The following is a 19,546-nucleotide window of genomic DNA, read 5'->3' on the forward strand; positions in this document are numbered from 1 at the left end:
ATCCGGTCAGAGCAGACTCCCTGCTGCCAACGTGACCATGTTTGCTCCCCACAGCAGCCCAAGGAGCATGATCAGAAACCTGTGGAGTAAGATCTCTTCCCTATGGGGCTGGGGTACAGCTTGCTGCTCAGGACACTCGATTTAGCCATAGCTAGAAAAATTAAAGCCCTGATTCATAAACACCAGTAGTCACCTATTGTCCATGTATTTTTACGTGAATTTTAATGGCTTGCTTGCCTTTGAAACCTTCACTTTGTATCATAGCTTAACCAGCTAATTTGCTTAGGTGCTTTGCTGAGTTGCACCCTAACTTCTCAAGTACATGACATGTTAGACAGACAGGTGATTGTGTATCTTATTCGTCTTCTTTATCCTTCAGGAAGATGAAGTTGCTCGTGACAGCCGATTCAATTTCAGTGGCTATGGCATGGGTCACTGCCTCCAAGTCAAAGACGGCACAGCAGTCAAGGCTACTCCACCCAACCCACCTCCACCACCACCAAAGGATTCAGATTCCATCAAAAAGAAGTTTGTTGACCGTGCAAAAAGGATTGATACAATATCCCGTGCTGCATTCCCACTCGCCTTCCTCATTTTCAACATCTTTTACTGGATTACATACAAAATTATACGGCATGAGGATATTCACAAGAAATAGGCAATTCTGGTTCACCAGGACTTCTTAGCCAAAGTGATCCACATGTAAATATACAGTCAAATGTCTTTCTGTCATTTGGACTAAAGATTTCTTCCCCCTCCAGGACACTGAAGAACAAATGAACAAAGAGGAAAAGAAATATAGAAGGAAAAGTGATTGCATGAAAAAATATGCCAGTCAAAGAGGGTTCCCCCTTTATACTCTCAGTGTTGTTCTTTGAGATTCAGCATTGATTAGACATCTGTCAATGGGGCCAAATTTTACCCAGCTTTATCATCAAGATATTATCTTTCAAAACAAAACAGAATCAGAAAACAAACAATACTCCAAAAATATCTACCAAGAGACTGTGATGGCTACAGTACAGTGAGTTATAAGAGGACCAAACTTTTTCAGGATAATGTTGCCTTTCTATTTGAAACAAGTCTACTGAGCTACATTCCATGACCATGTCTGTAGTTAGTGGTTTCACCAAGGAGTCCTTTTGTGGGTTGTAAATTATTTATATTGGCAGGGGAGAGGAAAAATAAAAAGAAAAAAAAAAAGATTTATACTTTACTATCCTTGTGGGTGTGCATTTTAATATTACTTGCTTTACTAGAATTGTAATTTTGGGGTTGAACTTGTGTGTCGTGTGATTTATTTGATAGTTGACACTCCAAAATCAGTGAAATTGCCCAGTTTATTTTTGTTGGAAGACAGTGCACTTACTTCATTTTATTTTTGCTGATTTTACATGCAAATTGAGGTGCCAAACTGTATTTTACCTATTGTGCTACCCTGTACCACACTACTTAGTAAGAACTTGTTTCCTCAAAGGTGTAGCTCAGTTTAGCATCCAGTTTCTATTACTGCTCTCATTGTAGCTGCAATCAATAGCTCTATAGGTAAACACAACTTGTTTACAGACCTCTAATTTATATCTTTACTCAAAGTGGCTATCATTTTAAATATCATTAATTAACCTAAGAATTTTAAAACTGTACTGTGATTTTCAGAACCTGTTACCTTTTGGTGCCAGATCTGCATTATTCAAATCCTTGCTACATGTTTTAAAGTAGAAAAAAAAAAAAAAGATGGTATTTTTGCTTACACAGAAGAAGACAACCTGTAACATAAGATTAATCAAACATTAAAATTTTACACTTGCTGTAAAAGGGTTTATTAAAAAAAAGATATTTGTTCAATTTCAATAAAGCTAAATGTGATACTAATATTTCTTCATTCTTTTCTTCATTCTTTTCTTCATTTGCAGCAACAGGGCTGTTTGTTCCCAGGCCCAGGTCTTCTGCCACTCTGTGGGCAGAAAGAGGGTGAAGAGCATCCTTCTGTTGACCTGACTTAGCACTCCAAATTTTGCTCTCTGTCCTGCAGCAAAGGGGCTGTTGCAGCCCCTGGGAGTATGTCAAGGACTGCATTGGAAATGTGGCTGGCGCGGGACAGAAGCATTTGCAGAACATTTGCATGTGCAGAGCCAGGCCTGGGGCAGGAGGCACGCCGCCCCCTCTCACAGCATCCCTGCACAGGCTCACACAGGCTGTGACTGCCTTGGAGGTATCCTAAACTTCTTCCTGATTTTCTTCCAGCTTCATCACTTTGGTGAGCTGAAGGACATGCTGAGGTGGCCTATGTCGGGTGCCTCCTATAAACACTGTAATAACCAATTGTTTAAAAGCAAACTAAATTGCATCCAGAATACTGCCCTTCCCTTGAGAGGCCAAAATATACACTCTGTAGCTGCCCAGCATAGACATATTTCCCTCCTTCCCTAGTGAGATGTGGTACAGAGACATACTGCACCTGCAGCATTTCTCACTTTGCCCTGACTCCTGGATGAGCCTTTGATGAGAGTTTGTTGAGTACAGCCTGTATTTATGCGTGTGTGTCTCTATCCCCACGCCTCTCCACGTCGCTGTCTACAACTGCTAGGATTTGTTCCTTTCCCAAATCTGGGGAAGGAACCTAGAGATCGTGACAAGTCTGACTCCCAATCAATGAAGTAAATTAGAAGTAAAAAGCCAGTGCATTTTATCTCCCCATAACCTTCTCAGCTCTTTGGACTCTCCTGTCATACCTGTGACAGAATTGGCTACAGTCATCTTCATCTCTTTGAGACAGTGGATCCAGATGTGACTGACAGCCCTGGAAAGGGAAAAACTTCAAGACAGCTGTTTAAATTTTTGTTTTGCAAAATTAGCTTTTGACTCAAATTCAAGTATCATAATATTTGCAATTTTTATAGCGTAAGAGTTGCTTTTATTCTTTTTTAAAGTGAAATTAATTAATGGATAATGTAACAGAGGAAAACCTCAGCGCAACTCTAGTCCCATGGTCTCTGGGAGGGAGATGATAGCCATCTGTAAGCTATGTTTGTGTGGAAAGTTAGGAGCCTTTGTTGGCACATAAACAGTTAGAGCTCACTTTACCAGCCCCTCGTTCCAGAAATTTTGCTTTAAACAAAGATATAAAGCCCGGATTAATGTTAATTGTCAGCATCCAAATGTATTCCTAAGAAATGTCAGAGCCTACTGCCCATAGCTCCCCCATATGACCACAGACCACTGCAGTAGGAATGCAAAATGGTTCTCAGCTGAGGGATGTTTCTACGTCACCTTTTGTAGCAAAGCTCATGTCCCTCCACAATCCACATGCTAAATTCACATGTACACTTTGTAGTGGCTAAATAGTTTGCTAAAATATTCTGCTGCTCAGATTTGAGGTATGCTAACACTATCCATGGGAAAATTGCTCCACTATTGCCTTGTACATGAGCATAGGTCTAGTCATGGGAGTAATCAGTGCACAAAATCCTTACAGGTTTCTCTCTTTTTGAAGACAGACAGAATGTATAGCTACACAGCAATTAGCTGTGAATCTTAAAATCATCTGTCTAAATTTTGGGCATAAATGATGCATGCACATGGACAAGGCCCACCAAGCATGACAATTAGGAATGGCCACATGATACAGAAGACTTCTCAGCATGCTGGTCAGCAGCCTGTGAACTGTCTCACACAGAGATGGTTTGTTACCAGAGGAGTATCAAAGAACCTTTCCTCAAAGAAAGTGGCTGGCGTCAGAAAAATGTATACTGGCTGAGAAACTGCCTCCTGTTAAAAAGTCAAATAACAAAGGTAGCAGGACTTACAGAAGGCCACAACTTTCCTAAAGAAATGCTCAGTAGGGTTATCAGAGAAACAAGACTCAAAACCCCATCATCTTGCACTCAGAGAAGCAGCAGAATTAAATAGTGAAGCACTTACAAGAGGAAAAAGAATGGCTTAGAAAATAAGTCCTGGATAAATAGCCTTTGTGAAGCAGGAGACACAGTGGGATGGAAGGAAAAAGACCCAGAATTAATTCTGAAGAACTTCAAGACATATTGGAAAACCTGCAGGTTACTGTTGTAGCTGGTAAGATAAAATGAACTCCTAAGGCAATAAAACTACTTGCATTTAGCTATAAAACAATTATGATGATTTCTAATTTATCAAGAAAACTTTAAAAGCTTTAAGCATGTCTTTAAAGGATGCAGCATCAGGTCAGGTCATTGATATCCTGGCACTCAAGGAGAAAGTTTTAGCCATTTCTCACCAGACAGATGCTGTTATATGCTGTGATAAAGCCTAATCAATAAAACTGCAATAGGAAGAAAGTTTTTTTAAAAAATAAAGGCAATATGAAACGAGAGATCTTTTTGTTCCTTTTTCTTATTTCTTTTTCTCCATATTTTTTCAAGCAGCAGAACCGCCACTTGTGATATACTGAATCATATAATAGGTGGTGTAGCAATAGAGGATTTTAGAGTCTTCGATATGAGATACCAACAATTCATAACTGCTATGGGACGACTCCAGGATACACAATGCCTCTGGGATTAGATTTTTTTCTGTGCTACAGAGGTGAAAAGTAAGAGCCAACCCCATTCATCCAGAGATGCTGAGACTTTCTCACTCTGCTTCCCTTCTTCCCAACCATGAGATGCGGAAGGCATTAGGAAAGAGCTGATGGAAAAATAACTTTTGTCTACTGCAGGCTGAAATGCTACAGCCCTTCATCTTTGTGCAAGCCTGTCACTGACATTGGTGGCACAGGAGCTGCTGACCAAATGTGAGGCACCAGCCAAATCTTACCGCCTCACATAGCTGATGTTATTGAAAACATTGTGGAGGAATATGAGAATATAACCTTTGAGATTATGGTCATGGCCATTTTCCAGGAAGGGCTCTCACTGGGCTGTATTGGTGTCTTTGCCTCCGCAGCAGGAACCTGCACCACATGGAAGTCACGTTTCATGAACTTATTCAGAGGATTTGACCCAGTACGATACTGTCATTCCTATATTTAGAAATACTTATATTTAAAAATGTCTTTGATGTGTAGACGTCAAAATTACATGCATAACTTTCTAATACTTATTCCTTTAAAATTAGAATACAAGGAACAAAGAAACTAAAGCTGTAGGATGAGCTTTGCGTTACACAAAGTGATAGGAAAATAAATTTAATCTATTAATTTTCATTATCTATAATAGAGTATCGGTGGAAAGTAAGTTCCCGCCAGATTTTCAAAGTAATTTATTCTAATGCTTTTTGACATAGAAGTCTGCATCTCATAGTGTTTTGGAAAACTAGAAAACCAAAACCAAGGCTAACTAGAAGAATAATCTGAGCAAAGTCACTCTTTCTCCATAAAGGCCCCTTACAGATTTTGCTTTAAAAATTAATCTTCTCTGGTTTGACAGGAAGAGAATAAGAAGATATATATGCCATTTGAAGATACTTTCCTTACTTTTGCAGGGAAAATGTGAAATGTTATCACATTTAGGGCTAAGCTGCAGAACAAGAGCAATTTCACCATTTCCAGACAAACCCATCTAATCAATTTACTTCCAAGTCCTACTCAGTGCTCACTGAAATCAGGGGTGGGGGTGGGGAAAAGTGTTTTATTGACTTCAATAACTTCTAGATCAGTCCCTAATGAAGGATAAATTTCCAATGCTAAGCACTAGGAATAATCTGAGAGGGAAAATATTCAGAGTGGATTAGCTCTCTTCAGTATCCTCTGAGGAGGAATAGAAACTTGATAATAAGCATCTCAGATAATTAGGAAAACTGACTTTGTGAAATGCATACTCTTAGTTCCTTAAGTTTCCAGTGAAAGAAACATGTTAAATTAGTATCTTTGCTATGAGAAAATTCCATGAGACAATATTAATAAAAAACCAGTGAATTCTGGGGATCCTGACATCATTTTACTTGTGCTAAAAAGTAGGATTTTACTAGGACAAATTATATAAAATCCTCTCTAGTCATCTGAACAGCTGTATAACTGATTCAAAACCAGCTTTTTCAGCTTACTATAAGACCTGAATCTGACTTTCATCAGAGCAGGTTCCTGATGCTAGGGATGTCGTGCCAGGAAGATGGCAGCTGGACACATTGCTCCCCTTCCCAAAGCCTGCGAAAAAAGACCCCTGAGGGTGCACAGGGGGAATATAATCATTAGCAGCATTTAGTGAAAATGCATTTGCACAGATGGTTGAAGGATTCACAGATTTCCACCTTCCCTTTGCTTTAGCATGAATCCTTTTTCCCTAAGGTGATGCAGAGCACTATATTTGGCATCATAGGGTCGGGCCTGTCAGGCTGGACATGTCTGGAAATTCCAGTTTTATCCCTTGGCTCCTGGAGAGTTCCCTTCCCTCAGCCACAGTTCCTCTTTGCCTGCTGCAAAGAGTCTCCAGAGCACAGCAACCCAGATGTGCATTCGAAAAACAGCTTTGATGGTAGTTACACAGCACTCCATACCTCCCAAGCAGGGAGACGAGAGCAGAGAAGAGAGGATACAGCGCCAGTTCTTGGTGTGGGAGGAGGACCACGTAAGCAAGAATGCACCTCCTTGTCCTCCAGAGCCCAAACCTCTCGCCAGAAGGTCCTCTGGGGATCAAAGGTTAGGCTTACAGCATATCCTGAAACTAACCATGCTGTGGGTGTCGAAGCTGGTTCCAGTGCTGCTCAGAGACCTCTTTACTGGCATATTCAGTCTATTCCACCTCCTGAGATGTTCAATGGACTTGCAGCTGTGGCTGCACAAATAATTTGAGAAACACTACAGCACTGAAAAAAGTCTTCCCCTTTGCTCGAAAAAGAGAAAAGAGCTATGCCAATGCAAGCAACAGAAACTAAATGGTGGTGCTAAAGATCATCATGTGCGGATGTGTACCCACAGTATCCTCAGCATTGCCTGTTTTTTTCCTAACCCAGGTGCCAGAAGAGTGCAGATTTGGTGCAGATTTGAGGAGCACAAGGGCTGGTGCAAGAAGAGAGGCAGCTCAAAGGTGCTGGCAGTGGACAGCTGTGGAAATGAGCCAGCCAACACAGAAACCATATTGCAAACCTGACCGGACTTGAGAACCCACTGTGCCCAGCACAGGGCCCTTGAGCAGGACCAGCCAAGAGGAATGGGGAAAGGACAGCCCCGGGGATGGGAAGTGGGTCAGTAATGGCCACAGAGGCAGGCAGCAGTGGGCCCACCCCAGATCAGTCTAACAGGAAGGGGAAGAAATCGAAGAAGGGTCAAATCTAAAATATGCATATGTGAAATATCTTCACTCCTGTCGACTGGGTGCTACACCACTAGTGAAAATGAAAACCCTACTGTAAAACACTTGACAGAGCACATGCTCCAAACAGGAAGAAATCGTCGTGTTGCATGTGGGAAAAGAGAGAGTCTTTAACAGGGATTTCCATGAGAAAATGAAAGCACTAGTCATTTATATCACACTGGAGACACTACCTCCTCCTCTCTCTACCTTGTCAGGCAGATATGTTATTAAGTGGCATGAGAGTGTAGAAATAAAGCAGCTTGTCACTGTGTGGTTAAAGATGTCCTCTTTGCCATTGCTTAGAGTGTGAAGGGGAGATGTGTATGGCTGCTTTTGGGGGAGACCAACAAGAACAGCATGAAAAAATGTCTATGGAGAGCTAATTAACTTCTAGAAGAGGAGAGTAAGAGCATTTTTCCTGTAATAAGCTGATGAACTCTGTCTTCCGAGAGAGATGTGGGACATTATCAGTGCAGTTCCTAAAACGGGTTGCCAAAGATACTCTTCAGAGGAGGGAGGGGTGAAGCGCAGGGCTGATCCTGAGCCATTAGCTTAAAAAACAAGGACTGAACTAGCCACCCATTGCAAGAAAATTTGGTTTGCCTTACAGGTATATTACATCCATAGTAATAGGGACCTGAAAGCAGGTTCTCTGCTTGGAAGAATATCAGAACCTTCCACTAACCCATGAAAGGAACAAAGAAAAAACTCATATTTTTCTTCACATTTTTTTCATATAGTAGCTCAAGTAAAATCCAAGAGAAACTTTTATGCTGACCTGGGATGTAATCTGGACTATTACAAGTTGATGGTGAGAGCTTCAATATGGGCAAGATCTTAGCCTGCATCTTGTTTGTCTGCTGTTATGGCACATTTGCTTTCCACTTTGGAGACCAGTGACTTTGATTCCTTGAATTACCGTAACGAGAGGTTTCATCACCAACCCTTCTGGTGCTGCAAGTGCAGTAAGTGAGCATAAGAAAGAAGAATTTGCTAAACATCATTTAGAATTTCAATCAAATTTTCCTTTCATTAGAATATGTGTGCATAACAGTGCTTCAGAGGCCTTTTCGAAGAGACATTTGTAGAGGCTAAAGAGCATTTTAATGTTTCCTGTGATTTATTAACACTAGCTTGATTTTTAATTTGCAGAGAAGTGCCCCATTAATACTTACAGCCTAAATGTGTCGTATTTTTAAAGGAACTAATTCCCATGTGTTTGCTGACTTATTCCAGGCACCACCAACCCTCAAAACCTAAGTCTCATTCCTGATATGTGGGGAGTTTTCCTTGGCTTTGAACAGCTGTGTTCCTTCTCCAGCTGTAGTTTTCTGTATTAATATCAGTGGGCAGGACTGATCTTATGACACTAAGGAAACAGAGGAGGATGTTTTAGCATAAAGTAAATTTGCATATTTGCTGCTATAACAGCAGTGAAAATTTCACTGGAAATTAATAGTTTCTGCAAACTGAAAAGCTTGAATCACATTTGTGCACATATATGCAGATACACCTCCCCTTTCACTTCGCTTCCCTTAATCTTATTGCAGCATTTCTTTGGCTGATGTCCCTGAAAATTTCACTTACTAGCCAGTGCTCGCTGGTGCTGTATCACAGAACTGTATCTACCTTATTTGTCTCTGACCTAGTTGTGGAAAAGGTCCAAAAGTTATCTTCAGTCTGATTAATCTAAGCCTGATCTGCTAATATGCTGCCATGGATTAGATATATATATATCATCTGAAATAGCTGAGGCACAGCTCAGGTATCCTGCAAATGGCAGCACTCAGCTGTACTTGCGGTGAGTTTTGCTAAGCAGCCACTCTGCCCAGTGCTCCCTGATAAGGTTTCTGGGTCACATCTGAAGACTTCTTCAGCAGAATATGCGATTGTGGGTACTACTGAGGTACATCTTTTCTGCAAATTAAAATCCCAGCTGATATTAATAAATCATAAGGGAAGCATGAACTAAGAGGCCTGAGGAGAGCACTTCATCCTCTCCCTGTGCCTGGTGCTGATAGAAGAGCCACAATGATGCACAAGGACTCCAAAAGCCTCATCTGCAGCTAGGGAGGGTCAAAATGGCACCGGTGCCTGAGAAAGAAACCCCAATCACCCAGGACTCACACAGAGCACAGGGTGTCCTGCCAGATGGTTTAATCTCATCATCACAGCTTGGTCAAATCATCTTTTCCAGGTTGCCCCAGCCCTAATATATTCACACTGGTGTTTTCAAGCTGTGATTAAATAGTCATGTAGTTACACACCAGTGGATTTTGAAACTCGTTCACGCACATCTTGTCTCTGGTCACTGCAGCGAGTTAGGTTTACTAGCTGCCCTCCTGGCTTTGCTAGCTGTTCTCCTTCGAGGATGGAAGAAGTGAGACAGGTGCTCTGTAAAATCAGACAAACAAAGGAAAAACTCACCCACCAACACCAAACCTCACCCAGCACTGCACTACAGCTCAGTCGTACTCGTTTGGAATGTTCCCTACAAACTGATACAGAGGCCAGAGGGTAAATTTGTTTGCAGCATTACAAGTGCAAAAAAAAAAAAAGTGCAATTAAACCAAAAAGAAGCGGGTGTTGGAAAGACCTCAGAAAAAGCAGAGACTTCAGGAAAGTACTAATGATAGAAGGAGAACTACAAACAGGGAGTGGAGAAAGGGCTTCCTCTTGCTCATCCCAAAGGTGCTCTGAGGAAGACAAACAGGACATCACCAAGGATATTGTCACCAATTGCTCTTTTTAATGGAAATCACCTGGCAGATCCCCAGTATCAGCTATTCACTTGGAGGGTCATTGCTATTATTAGGCCAGTCAGCTGGGAGAATGGCCAAGGTTTATATTAGCTCCATTACCAGCTAAATTTAATGGGTACTGGAGAGAATCTCTGGTTTTTGGAAATGTAACTGAATCTATTGGACACTACTCCAATGTTCCTCTGTTTTAAGGTCAGCACTGCCCCGAGGGAAAAAAAAAATAAAAAAGAAAGGAAAATTCTAGGCTGAGAACATGGAAAATCAAGGTGGGAGCGACCTTAAGAAATTGCAAAACCTACCTTAGTCCTGAAGAGGCTGGTTTGGTGGGGGGACACTGGGTGTAAATCAGTGAGCATGGGGGCTGGAAGGAATCTGTGAGAGGGATTTGGGGAAACTGTAAGAAGTTGTATGTTTGTCTTTGCCTCAGTAACTCACTGTTTCCTGGCCTCTGCCCATGGTCAGCATTCAGGTCATGCAGCCACGGGAGGTTTTCCCTCAACTCCCCGTGATCTCTTCTTGCTTCTGCTCTGTCTCACTCCTTAGTTAAAAGGCTCTTCCTAATGTTCCTCTATGGGATGGCCATCTGGTGAAGGATAAGCAGTTAGGACCTGGAGAGAAATTGAGAGGGAAACATCAACAGACAAACTGAGAGAAAACTTCTCATCATGCACAGTATTTTCTCATTTGTACATCCTCACGAGAAAAATCCCATTTCTCCTGACAAAAATTTGCAGCTTCATTAGTAACTTTACCCATTTCATGGGCTTTTGCAAAAGCAATTATTAAATTTTAAATCAACAAAGTTGTTCAGGAAAGAAAATTTGTTCCAGAAAACATCTTTCAGCTTTTCAGTGTTGCAAGTACGGTTATTAATCCAAGCTATAGAATATGCTCAGTTGAAGACTTCCTGAGACCCCATTGCTTCTCCTAATTCCCATAGAACTACTGTTCTGTAAAACATTGTGAGCCTATTCCAGAGGTATGGCTTGTTGGGAGGGGTTTTTTCTTTTTTAATTATACCTTCCCAACTCTGCTTACTGGGCTTCAAGGACATGGGATTTTTTTATTATTATTTTCATGCATCATTGGAACACCTAAACAGTCTCCTACAGATTCAAAAAATCAGGCCACCTGTAGTGAATGAATCCTTCAAAAACAGTGATATTATTAGCTCTTCTGTGTCATTGAACGGACAAGCTAAACGCTAAAATCAGAAATTTCATTAAAGATTAAAGAAATATCGTTTCACGTTTCACCTGCTCTATTAATATCAAATACGAATTCTCTCTTTCATGACACAACTGAAGTGAAGTGTAAGATTTCAGATATACTATTATTTAATTTCTCTTTCAGAGAAATAAAAAAATGTTCAAAATCCTTGAAGTGCTGTGTCTCAGCATGACAACATATTTTGTCTGACCATTTTAAGTCTCTAAAGAACATCCTGGCCTTGTGATTTTTCAATAGCTCCCTTTCTTCATGCACCACTTGAGATATCTTAAAGGAGACATAATTTTCAGGAAATGCCAAGTACTTACTTATTCTCTGAGTGTAAGGCCTCCAAAGACTTCTCTGGTGGAATACCCAAGAAGTGAGGCACTCAAAATCATTAAGTGCTTTTGGAAATCTCAGTCAGTATAATAGAAACATTATGGTCAAACTACTTCTTTCACCTGGAGTTTTTCCTTGTCATTGATTTGAAACTCCTTCTTTCATTTTATTCTCCCAAATAATAGTTTCTGAGCAGACCTCTGGCCTTTCCTTGGAGTGAAAACTCTTGGGGACATGAAGAGTCGCACCTTGCATCTTTGCCGTGTGAAGAAATTAAAGAAAGAACTGTAGGAAAAAGAAAAACTGGAAAAGATACCTGTCAGATAGTTTTCAAAGGAGATTTTCCTAGCAAAAAGGCAAGGCCAGAAGGTTGTTTTATCACACTACCTTTACCCACATATCTCAAAGCCAGAAGATTAAAAAAGATCACCCAAAGCTTCCCAGACAACATATCTCTTCCCTTTTGTACCTGTATTATTTTCAGCAGAGGCTTTTGGAAGTATCCAAAAAAGTAACTCTCCCACAGAGCATGGAATTACGTCCTCTGGCTGGAGCTATGCGTGTATATGAGTTTATCACATCAGTTTCAGCATCCTCTTGCAGGAGCCATGAGTTACTCTACCACAATTCTCCACATTCGCCATCTTGTTCACAGCGTTTGGGACCCTGTCTTTTTCCAACAGCGTGTACTGGTGTCAGCATAGGGTAGGTTTTACCTGGTGGTGTGTACGAGCTTTCCCCCAGAGTAGAGGGAAACCTCCTGAGAGCACCACCACGCTTGTTGAAAGACTGAGATTTCTTCAGCACTTGTTTGGTGAACAGCGCAGCAGGGGTTGCTCCAGTCAGCCCTTCCCTGCAGATATCCTTATCCTAGTTATGGTTGAACCAAACAGCTTTCCAGCCGATGCACCTGTGCAAGACATTGAATCGCTATTTTAAGGAAAGAACGGCAGTAATTAGTATGAAGGAAAAAAGGGTAAAAGCATATATTTTGAAAAAGCAGGATGGGCCTCATCTCCCCTCACTCCTCCTCGCTGTCCAAGCCCATGGGTGCATACCAGCTAACATCACCATCCCCAACTTCTGCTCCAAGCTTTCCCCAAATTCTCCAGGGCAGGACTGTGCTCACAGAGGCTTCTTATTTCAGTTTTGGCTTTTCTTTTCAAGGTGGGTGCAAAGACAGGGCTTGGCCATGGGTGATCTCCCCCTGCTCGTTCTCCCCAAGCCCGTGCAGCCCCCAGGGGCAGGGGCAAGCTGTCCCTAAGCATTCCCAGCTGCCTCAGCTGCACAGCTCGCAGATGCCGGGGCAATTCAGGCAGTGCTGCCAAACCCGCAGTGACAGGTCATTGGGTCCCTACGAACGTTAATGTGATGTTTACTGCTCACGCTGAAGTGCCACATGGGCTGCAAGCTGTTTCCTCTTGGCCAAGAGCTCAGAGGGAGATAACCCCAGCTGCCCGGTGAACAGGGACATCTTCCCCTGCTGCTGACCAAGCAGGGCAATAGCACGTGTTTGCTTTTTGTTTGCAGGGAAGGCCCAGCAAAGACAAATCAACTTTATCTCAGCTTCTCAGAGGAATCCCTTTCCTGTAGCTATTACCTGAGGCAAGGGCTTACAGAGGGAAATGTTCTCAAATGTACAGCCTTGGGAAAAAACCCAAACAGATCCCAGTTTCCCGACTGCAATGAACACAGGGTTTGTCAGTCAGTCCTGAAAAAATATGAGCCTTCTTTTAGCAGCAAATAACCTCCATAGCCTGACGTTTTCTCCCAGTCTAATTCTTCTGGATGACCTTCAAATCCTTGTCCAAAGATTCCTAATCTTCTCACTGCCCTGCCAAGAAGATTGCTGAGATTGGCAAAGGTCAGGCGAGCTGAGCAGACAGAGGAGAGCAAATGCAACTGGGGTCCTTGACGGCCTCAACTTACTTCTCAACCCGTTAATTGCTCAGCAGTGCAAGGAAGTGGAAAACAAACAGCTTCTGTTGGAGGGAGGACTCTGAGCATACCTAAATTATTTGGGAAAAAGAAGCTCTTCAGAGACTCCCATTTTCCTGATAGAAAGTGAGCTGAAGATTTGTAATGAAAGGAGAGCATCCCACTGTGGTTTCTGCACCGAGGCTGCCGTCATTCAAAAACATGAATCTGAGGTTATCCTGAAATTGTTTCACAATCCCTCACATAATCTTTCAAATCCTCCTACAAACCTAATGTTATCCTTCAGGAATGTATCAGCAAAAGATTTTTATTTGATCAGTACTGAAATCTTTCAGGACTCATAAATTTAACCTTTAAGAGTACTAAGGCGTTCATTAGAGACAACTAAATTCATGGGGGTTTAGTCCAAAAAGATTACATTACAAACTTTTCATTTAACACTTTTTAACCTTCTGGGCTGGCAAAATCATCTCATAGAAACCCTATGGATGGGAGGAACTTGATCAAAACACACCTCCCAAGGACCTCATTGATTCCCAGGTGTAAAAAGTCTTAGAAGATCATTTCTTTGTTGGGCAACATGCAGGAATCATTTGAATAATCACATTTTAAGCTCTTTGAAGGGCTCTTGTGCCAGGACCTGGTACTCTGACCTTCTCTACTTCATAGATTTGAGGCTGCAGAGGTGCTTCCAGGAGTGACCCTCCCCTGAGAGCCTCCCGGGAAGACTTTTGTCCTTCTGCCAGAGTTCATATTGGTGTGTACAAGAAAAGTAAAATAGCCTCTGGAGATGACAAATATGCAATTAGGAAGGTATAATTTGTTTACAAGACACTCATAAGCAGACATTCCATTCGTTTCAGCTCAGTACCTAATCTGACCTCCTTTTCATTCAAACAGTATCACTCTGGTCAGTATTTTGATGAAATATCATGCTGGAAAGAACCCAGAAACTTACTGACACTTACTGGACTCTGAGGAATGACTAGAAGGACAAACAGACACTCTGTAGTGCTGTTGGACTTCTTTGGAGACACTATGAAAGAACAGATTTCTGTCATTGATCTAGTAGACTGAATTCTTTACCACTTGGATCTATATAATCCCCCGTGAATCTGGCCAAATTCAACTTTGGTAATTACATTTTCCAGAGGAAGAGTAGGCTTAAATCAATAATTAAACAAAATTAGTTAGTACTTTTGATTTACATTGTATTTTTGAATGTAGACTTACTGAAAGCTGACATAATTTATAGACATGTCCTTCAAGCATGTTCAGCCTAAACTATAATTTAAATGAACTGGGAAAAAAATTACTTCTATAAGTTAAATCAATATGTCATGAATTGACACACTGTATTAAGCAGGGCAAATAAAATTGGATAGAGCAATTATACATCCTAGGCTACAAGGTGACTGCCGTATTCTCCAAACTTCAGCATTTGCAGCTTAATGAATGCTGAAGAGCTGAACAGGGCTGGGTAACTCAGTGATCTGCCTTTATTTTCTGAAATGAAAAAATATCCTTAATTTGTATCCCTGAAGTCTAAGTCTGGGCTGGAGAGAAACTCCGTTTCTCTCCAGAGAAATATTGAGGTTTGTGGGTTAGGATGTTTTTCCTGTTTCCAGAGGGATATTTTACTTTAGTTTGTTTTGTTGTTTGTTTGTGGTTTGCGGTTTTTTTTAGTTCAGAGAAAGTTGACTACATAGTGATTAGCTCTAACGAGCTTGATAAAGTAATGGCATAAACTCCCCAATTTTTCACGTAGTTGTACCTTACTGAAATCTGGCATTTAGCTGTGCCCAAAGAAATTAAATCACAACTTGTCTGATCAATCAGCAGTGTTCACATTTGATTTGGACAGGTAAATGGTATATGACACTCTTAAACACTGCTGTATCTTATAACTGTGATAAAATCTGAGGTACACATTGTAGTGCACCTACAGGCTAGCTTTAATTCAGTTGACAGGTACAATAATAACAATGCACTGAAACCTATGCCCTGATAGCTTCAGGCTGTCCAGGTCATCTGAGAACCTGGCTGCCTGGAAAACAGCAAGGAGATGAAGTTTGTATTGTTATATCTGCACTGCTGTTTTTACTGTGATTGAGCTTGTACTGTTATTGAATTGCTTGAACTTGCTATTATTATTGAATCAGTGAGGTTAAGCCTGCTCAGATATGCCAGCATATACAGCAATTACATCTGTGGCTGCAATGTAGACATAAATTTTACGAGTTCAGCAGTAGTAATCTGTGATGACTTTTTCCTCTGAATGACTTGCACGTTGCCTTCTTCTTGGTCTAGTAGTGACTGCCCTTCTAGATTCATCACTCTGGGGAAGCCTGGGCCCCAGGATCTGCATACTGTGGGATTTCTGCTCTTTATTTCTATTCCTTTACTAGGTAGCAATGAAACTTTGCAAAAGCCCAGTGTTAAACAATGACTATGGTGTCCATCTGCCACAGTGGGTGCCTGCCTGCATAAAGGCGGCAGGGAGAAATCCTGATGAGAGTCTGCTAAAACAGGGACATGCAGGTAGGAGCTGATTTCTGTAAAAGGGCTATTGGGTTCAGTGCACCATGGTCATGCTGGAAAAGAGAAATGTAATTTTAGAGAGCAGCAGTAGAGGATGAGGAAGGAGGTGGCTGGAGGTATTGGAAAGCTAACAGGAGTGTGAACTGGGTGGCATGCATGAATTCTTATTAACCATGTACAGACTACGAGCTTGGGTAGCAGCCAGAGCGAAGGTTTTGGCCCACATTTAGCCTCCAAGTCCGGCTTTTGTGTTTAGATTGGAGTTCTGAAGGGATTTTTAAAACATATGTTTAAAAGAAAGTGGCTGGAGATTGCTGTATAACATGCACTTTCGATCACAGAGGTGACTTAAATGGTATTTTCTATCTTATGAGTTATTGAATTATTGCCCTTATAACACCTTCCTAATATAGTTAGTGGATGTAATTAGATTCCAGAGGCTGGCTTAAAATGGCATCACAACTGCATCACAAGTAGTGATGCTCGGCTTGATGAACCCTAATTGCTTATCTCTATATACGTCAGCCAGGCATGCTTTAATTCAGATTCTGCTCCTATTACCCACTGTTGACACAATCGGTTTTCTGAGAGGTAGCTCTGATGTTCTGCTGCTGTTGACAGCAAAAATAGTAATGTCAACCTGTTATTGTTGTCAACAACAGGAAAATGTCACAAGAAAGAGATGAAGAGCACAAGACAAAATACAGTTGAGAGGAGAGACCGAAGCTGTATTCCACTTGCTAACCCTCATTGTGTGTTTACTTTCCTTCTTGGGGATTGTTTGATCAAGTGCTTGTCTAAGCACATGGGATAGGGCAAAAAATTCGAGAAAGCCTGGAGCCAAAAATCTAGAAGATAGAAATGGAATGAGGACTACCACTGAGAGCTACCTTCTCTCACCAAGACACATTTGAACTTGATAGGCATGAAGCATTTCAGGCTAAGAAGATGGGCCAGTTCCCACGGCTCATATGCTCCATCTCATCAGGATCTGCTAAGACTGAGGTGAATATTTTCTGCAGGCACCATCTGTGATGAAGACACTTGGCACCAGCAGCTGTGTGCGTTGAATATGGGACATAGAATAATGAGGGAGCTGGGCAGGTATCAATCCAAGTACTAATACTACTTCCATGTCTACAGAGAGTACTAACTCCTTTAGAGAGGATGCTTAAATAAGCAATTACATCTTCTCACTCATCTCTGCAACCTGATATGTCATCAAGTAGGTGAGTGATTGTCTTGGGTTACAATACGTAACCAAAAATGTGTAATTCTATTTTCATCTGTTGAAACCGGTTGGAAGATATTTTCATTTCTTGTTAAGTCCAGGGGCAGGTGCTTTTGTTAGTGGGTAATCATGGGTTAACGATGGGGGAAAATGGTGGGAGCCGCCCCTAGCCCGCCGGAACTTCTGGGGGTGGGGGGGGCAGTAGGAGCCGCGAGGCTGGGAGAGCCGGACCCGGCTGGGGGGGGACCTCGTGGAGGCGCCGCCATGCTTCGCCTAGGAGGAGTGGACCCAGGCCCCATCGCCACCGGACCCCTCTACCGACGGGCCCCTCTACCCACATCTCCAACGGAGCAGCATCTGCCACTCCAGGAGGACTTTAATCTGGATCTATTTGGACTTTTTTTTTGTTTCCCAAGTCAGGTATTCTGACTCTGTTGGGTTCTGAGATTATTTGTTTCTTGTTGTTCTTTCCTCTGTATCATTATCCTTGTAGTTTGCAATTTTTCTCAGTAAAGAACGTGTATTACTATCCCCATATCTTTGTCCGAAAGCCCCATAATTTCAAAAGTATAGCAATTCGGAGGTGTTTGTGTGTGTGTGGGGGGGGTTACATTTCCGGTTCTGCTTTCCCCTGTCTTCTAAACTAAGACAGTGATCTTGCAGGATTTGAGTCACAGTAGCAGAAACTTCCTGAGATCATCTACTGTATGTATTTAATCCTGTAGCTTGGTGTCCTAAGAAAATTATGTTTACGAATCACCACATTTGAGCTCACTGGCTAACTGTAACCAAATGTGATGGTATATGAAACCCAGGGTCTCAGGGAAATAAATAAATAAATATCCCTTCACCTCCCTGGTGGAAAGATAGTCAAATTTCCATTACTAAACATAGATTTAACAACTACTATCTGAGAAACTAGCATCTATCTTCCCCTCAGACATATGTGTCAGAAGGGCTAGACAAGCTAACTGAGATTATTGTAAAGTAGTGAAGGCTTAGGTGTATAAGACTTTATTTCTCAAGTAGAGTAAGTGCTTTTTCCTCTTACAGGCTACTGAAGGCTCCTACCAATTACACCAGTTGGATAGTAAACAGTAAAAGGAGTCCATCTCAATTCCTGTTCAACAAAGAGGCAACCACTCTAAGTAAGACTGTGTTGTTCTCCCTAAGCCTTTGACCACCTGAGATCCCAGGTAAAGAGGTAGTTGGTGCCAACAGCCTCTTGGATTCAAGACTTACACAGGAAACTAAAGGGTTCTCAGAAAGGGCTGTGAGTAACAACCTTACTGCAGGGATGGGAAAGACACATGGTATCCCGGATCAGCATTTCACTAGTACCAGCAAGAAAGCTGCTTTTCAAGGCCTGAACCTGATGTTTTAGGCATTCACAATGCTTTCTCTTCCCAGGTGAACTTACACAAAGATGGAGAAAACATGAAAAAGCAAAAAGGAATTTAAGGGAGCCTGACATTATATGGAGATGTTGTATTACCTTCAAACCATACATTATTTACCCAAGGTGTTTGTAGTTAAGGTTTCATTTCAAAGAAAGGCAAACACATTTAGGAAAGAAAATACACAGCTGGTGCTTGTAAACAGCCTTAAGTCTACCCTGCAGTGACACCTTGAGGGGAAAACATTAAAAATAAATAACCAGAACACGCATTTCAAATCAATGTTAAAGAAATGGGAACCGCAAGACTACGTGGATGCCCAGCTGCCTGGTTCTTATGGCAGTGTGGGGCTTTATAACACCACTCCTGCCAAACACCTTTCTGTTAAGCTGTACCATCTCTCAACTTCTTCTGTACACATCCCATACTTCTACAGTCTAATTTTCCATTCTCATTTTTCTCTCTTCAGACAAGACACAGCAAGTATCTTGTGATTTCCAGAAAATGTTTTGTATCAGCTTCCAGTTATGACGTTATTTTTTCCACATGTGAATACTATCTTCCACAAAAACCTGTTCTTTTTCAAGCGAGGCAAACTCTTATTCCTTGTGTCACTTGGATAGAGCCTAACAGATTTGGCTGTGGGGTCAGCCTGGTGGTTGCAGCCACAGGGGCTAATTGGCTCTCACCTCTCTCTCCCTCACCGGCCTTTTGTTTTGCAGTTTAATGTGTTGCACACTAAAGGCTACTTGTACGTGCAAGCCCTTACAGAGGCTTTTCTCTAGCCATGACCCAAGAATGGTGCCTTAGATGTGCTCTTGGAAATTGGTCTGGCTTGGGACTGCTCTTAGGGCTCCTCTC

The 19,546-nt window shown here is 41.7% G+C and overlaps 1 protein-coding gene across 2 annotated transcripts in view; it reads left to right on the forward strand.

The window, feature by feature from the left end:
• GLRA2 (glycine receptor, alpha 2) overlaps positions 1-658 on the forward strand; it is a 133,615-nt gene extending 132,957 nt beyond the window's left edge. For both annotated transcript variants that reach the window (XM_009873856.1, XM_009873857.1), the window contains exon 9: positions 380-658. In XM_009873856.1, coding sequence (XP_009872158.1) covers positions 380-658 — 279 coding nt within the window. The remainder of the gene's footprint in view (positions 1-379) is intronic.
• The last annotated feature ends 18,888 nt before the right edge of the window (positions 659-19,546 follow it).

This window comes from Apaloderma vittatum, unplaced genomic scaffold (assembly GCF_000703405.1).
Source record: "Apaloderma vittatum isolate BGI_N311 unplaced genomic scaffold, ASM70340v1 scaffold7287, whole genome shotgun sequence".
Lineage (NCBI taxonomy): Eukaryota > Metazoa > Chordata > Aves > Trogoniformes > Trogonidae > Apaloderma > Apaloderma vittatum.